The 4,880-nt window shown below is 36.1% G+C and overlaps 1 protein-coding gene across 1 annotated transcript; it reads right to left on the bottom strand.

Moving 5' to 3' along the window:
* Nucleotides 1-279: 279 nt before the first annotated feature.
* LOC121395019 (interleukin-6-like) lies at nt 280-3,100 on the bottom strand. The gene is made up of 3 exons (XM_041567500.1): nt 3,004-3,100; nt 2,766-2,912; nt 280-603 (listed from the first exon to the last, which is right to left on the bottom strand). The coding sequence occupies exons 1-3, from the start codon at nt 3,082-3,084 to the stop codon at nt 406-408; spliced, it is 426 nt and encodes a 141-aa protein (XP_041423434.1). The 5' UTR covers nt 3,085-3,100; the 3' UTR covers nt 280-405.
* Nucleotides 3,101-4,880: the final 1,780 nt, after the last annotated feature.

Here is a 4,880-nt window from a genome sequence, read left to right as displayed (position 1 = left end):
TATTTTATGTAAAACAAAATACAGTTCTCTCATACTGACTGCGCATGATGTTGTATGAGCCGGCATTTCTTTATGAAGACAGTATAAAAATATAACAAAAACAAGTAAAATGAAAAAGGTGCTCACCAAAACTATCATCTCCATTAACTGCATGTTAGGTCTGCACCCAATTAGTCAAGGGTTGCATGTTACAAGTATCAAGGAGAATACTATTTCAATTAATTTTAACTTAAAAAATAATAAATACGTTACTTATACAAAGTACTTTACTGTATAAAATGTAATAATGTCTTTTCATAATAAAAGAGAATTTAAATTATAAAGTGGTTAGTTCTCTGTAGAGACTAATATTTTTCAGTGCCACACAGTAGCACAGTATAATAAGTAGAAGAGGCATGATTACACCTAAATCTTATTTCCACCATGGAAAGTAACAATATATCTTACTGCTCTTGCAGTTTTCTGTATATAGTCAATAAAAGCTTGCAGGATGAGTCGGTTTGTGAGTTTCTGTATCCAGAGGTTCTCTGACTTTAGAACCTGGGGGATCTGGGTATCGGTCTGTGTTTCTTTGTCATCACTTTCTGTTTTAGAGCTTTTCATCTGAAGAATAAAGTTATTTGCATAAACTGTCAGACATGAAGCACAAATAGAAGATATTTGTCATATAATTCCACCCTTCAGACTTGTAAAGTAAAGAATTTGAAGCAACGCAAATCAGGATGAGGTTGTGGATTACCCAGGTTGGCTGCCATGGGTTCTTTGCCTGGAGGAAACTTTTAGGGGCAGATTTATCAAGGGTTGAATTACGAAGTAGAAAAAACTTCGAAATTCGGCCATCAAATAGAATCCTCCGACAATTGAAGTCGAAGAATTTTATACATCGTACAATCCTATTGCGATCGTACTTCGAATTGAACGATTTTATAGTACGATTTTCCCAAAAAATCCTTCGACTTAAAAAACTCAGCAAAACACACAGGAGGTCCCCCATAGGCTAAACAGCAATTCTGTAGGTTTAAGTTGGCGAAGTATTGAAGTCAAAGTTTTTTTAAAGAGACAGTACTTCGATTATCGAATGGTCAAATATTCGAACGATTTTTACTTCGAATCGAAGTCGTAGTATCCTATTTGATGGTCGAAGTATCCAAAAAATTTCTTCGAATTTCGAGTTTTTTTATTTCGAAAATTCCCTCAAATTCACTTCGACGCTTGATAAATCTGCCCCTTAGTGTATTATTAAATTTCCCCAATAATTTGTACAAAAAACTATACCCTGCTTTTAGGTAAATCATTATGATTCAGGAATGCCTCTGCCAGAATTTAATGCAGACTCAGGAAGACCACCTCCCCAAACCAACAGCAACAAATTTCATACAACATACTAGATTATTATTATTGCTAACATGTATTTATAAAGCACCACCATATTCCACAGCTTGTACAATAAATGGGTGTATACAGTAAACATATGGATATACATACATAGCAGCTAATAACCAATACCAGATATAAAGAGGGACCTTTATATTACTGTATTTATACTATCATGTGTTTTTAGGGCAATATATATATAACTGTTATTGTATTTATCCTACAATAAAGCCTCCTTCAATGTTTTTAAAACAAAACTCAAAGACTACCTCTGGGAGCACCTGGATAACATCTGAACTGGCACTTATATAACAGTGTAACAAACTGTAACCATAGCACCTTAATACCCCTCTGAATTGTGTCTGTATGTTACCCTCCCATTTAGACTGTAAGCCCTACGGGGTAGGGTCCTCTAGCCTTTTGTTTCCTAGACACTGAGCACTTAATCTGTATTGTAATTATATTTTTTATACTTATGTGAATTGTATTTCTAATAATGCACTTATTGTTACTTTTTATTCCAATGACCCCTTGTTTGTTACTAATTTATTGTTTTGCTGTACAGTGCTTTGCCTTCAAGTATCGCTTTACAAATAAAAATATACATACATACATACATACATACATACAATGTGTAGGGCAAGGAATTATACATTAAACTGACACTATGGGGCAGATTTACCTAGAGTCGAATATCGAAGGTTAATTAACCCTTGATATTCGACTGTCGAATGTAAATCCTTCGACTTCGAATATCGAAGTCGAAGGATTTACCGCAAATAGTTTGATAGAACGAAATCGTTCAATTCGAAGGATTTTAATCCATCGATTGAACGATTTTTCTCCGACCAAAACAAGATTGGACCCTCCCCATAGGCTAACATTGACTTCGGTAGGTTTTAGGTGGCGAACTAGGGGGTCGAAGTTTTTTTTTAAAGAGAGAGTACTTCGACTATCGAATGGTCGAATATTCGAACGATTTTTAGTTCGATTCGAAGTCGTAGTCGAAGGTCGAAGTAGCCAATTCGATGGTCGAAGTAGCCAAAAAAAACATTAGAAATTCAACGTTTTTTTTATTCTATTCCTTCACTCGAACTAAGTAAATTGGCCCCCATGTTTATTTTATTTTATTTTACACAACTGTAAAGTCACAGTTTTAGAATTTGGCCAGATACTGAATTAACATTATTTGAGGTTAATGATCACAGCCGCATAGTGATTGAAAAAATGTATGTGACTACTTGAGCTGCCTGCCTGGCGACAGGTTGTTGCCATGGGCCTAAGACATGCCTACCGTGAAATCCAAAAGTCTGGTAACCTCTACCTTTGTGAATCAGCCACTGGATGATTCATCAAATCTACGATTTATATGCAAAATATATGGAACTCACCATCCTCTTAACGGCCCCTGCTAATATTTTGGTCTTGTATTCTATAGACTCCACAGTGTTTCTCTCGCTTCTGAAAGTCTCCTTCACATGCAGTAAATAGATCTCAAATATCAACAGGTCATGGTGGATCTTATTCAGACATTTGTCCTGTAATAGAATGTTTCCTGTTAAACTCCATCCATGAAACATGCTCATTTTGTACACTACAGAGAATAAGTATGCAAAATAAAGGTGTTACCTTTTGGAATTCTGTGGAGAAGCACATGTCTTCTGTGGTTATTTTAGGAAGCTGCAAGTTGTTTTCTGCCAGCATTTCCATACTGTTGTCACAGACGCCATGGTTATCACATAGCTGAAGTACAAGAAATCGTTACATTACATTCTAAATATTCTTTCACATTACTGCATTTTATTTGCTATCATTCATTCGATTCTTTGCTGTTAAGTCATGGTTTCTTAGCCTTTTTCTCAGGAGACCCAGATTAAAGCATAGATTTATCAGGGGTGGAATTTAAAAAAACGTAGAAAAATCGAATTAAAACAGACCAGCCGAAATGTATCAAAAAAAAATCCAAGCTTTTTTTTGCAGGTGAATAGTTCGTAATAGTGCATTTGAACCGTACAATTTGAAGTTTATCCAAAAGTCCACCAATTGACTCCAAATAGGTTCTAGGAGGTCCCCCATAGGCTAAAACAGCAATTCAGCTGGCGAATGGTCAACAGTCAAATTTTTAACGAGACAGTACACACAGTACATACATTTCGATATTGGAATTTTCACATTTTTTTTCTTCAAATTTGACTCGAATTTGGACTATTCCCTAGTCGAAGTATACAAAAATTAGAATTTTAACTTCGACCTTTGATAAATCTGCCTCTTAGTGTGGAAGTCGGTTTTATAATCCATGAAGTTGTATTTCATGAATTATTACCTTATTTTCATTTCTAATATGTCAGTGTTTAAATAGAGTCACGGAGATCCACTCCAAGCAGGTAGGAAAATAACGGGGTTTGACTTCACTATGAAACCAACTCTTATATTATTACAGTAATGTATTAACCACTCGGTGTTATAAGAAACTGGGGGCAATGAAACTGGTGACATGCTACATTTTTTCCACATTAAATACAGGAAGTCATAATGTTTTATATTTCCTTCCTCACTTCCCCCACTTTTACAGAACATGTGGTGTGTGTGTGTGCAGAAATGCACACAGTAAGATATCCACTCATTTGGGCATCCCCATCTCCCCTGGGAGCCAAGATCATACATATCAGAATATACAGTTTACTGGCAGCGTGGTTAAGGGGAAATTAAGGAACATTTTATAAACCAGAAAATGAGAATTTAAAGGCACATGTGCCATTGCCAGCCAGCGTGGAGGAGTCTCACTTTCAATAATGCACCCTGCCACCAAGTGACACCATCTGCCTTGCTGTACACACACTATCACATGTATAACATGAAAAATATTTATTTCTTGTCCCGCTGATACATAGGGTCTCACAAAATTTAGGGACTGGGAGTTTGCACTTGTACCGGGGAATATTAATTAATTTTAAAATGAGACTTTTTATTTTAACAGCACTTGGCACGCACCAGCTACAGTGCACAGGCAGGGGTGACCAGAACATAAGTTCCACCTCAACAGGGCTGGTAATTAAAAATGCCACTGACGAGGGAAGCTTCACTTTAAAGGAACAGTGACATCTAAAAATGAAAGAGTTTTAAAGGAATGACAATATAATGCATTGTTGTCCCACACTGCTAAAAAATTGGTGTGTTTGCTTCAGAAACAATGCTATAGTTGAAATAAAAAAATTGTTGTGTAGCCATTGGGGGAGCCATTCAAGCCCAGGATATACAGTAGATAACTGATAAGTACCGTAGACTCCCATTGTATACTATAGAGTTTATCTGTTTTTTGCTGTATAACCTGTGCCTTTTCTCTTTTTTCGGCTTTGAATGGCTGCCCCCATTGCTACACACCAATTTCTTTATATAAACTATAATAGAGCTTAGCAAACCATTAGTTGTACCTGCCAGGGCAACACTACATTATATTTCCATTCCATGATTTTTTGGTGTTACTGTTCCTTTAAGCCAAGGGACAA

The sequence above is a fragment of the Xenopus laevis genome, chromosome 6S (genome assembly GCF_017654675.1).
Source record: "Xenopus laevis strain J_2021 chromosome 6S, Xenopus_laevis_v10.1, whole genome shotgun sequence".
In the NCBI taxonomy this organism is placed as follows: Eukaryota; Metazoa; Chordata; class Amphibia; order Anura; family Pipidae; genus Xenopus; species Xenopus laevis.
Note: the sequence above shows the minus strand (reverse complement) of the source record. Positions and strands in the feature narration are given on the sequence as shown.

Bases quoted from the DNA above. Each gene is read 5' to 3' on its own strand.
- LOC121395019 (XM_041567500.1), bottom strand. From the start codon at position 3,084: ATGGAAATGCTGGCAGAAAACAACTTGCAGCTTCCTAAAATAACCACA. The intron at 2,913-3,003 runs GTAACACCTTTA...ATTCTATTACAG, and splicing joins TCTCCACAGAATTCCAAAAG to GACAAATGTCTGAATAAGAT. The intron at 604-2,765 runs GTGAGTTCCATA...TTTATTCTTCAG, and splicing joins CAGGGGCCGTTAAGAGGATG to ATGAAAAGCTCTAAAACAGA.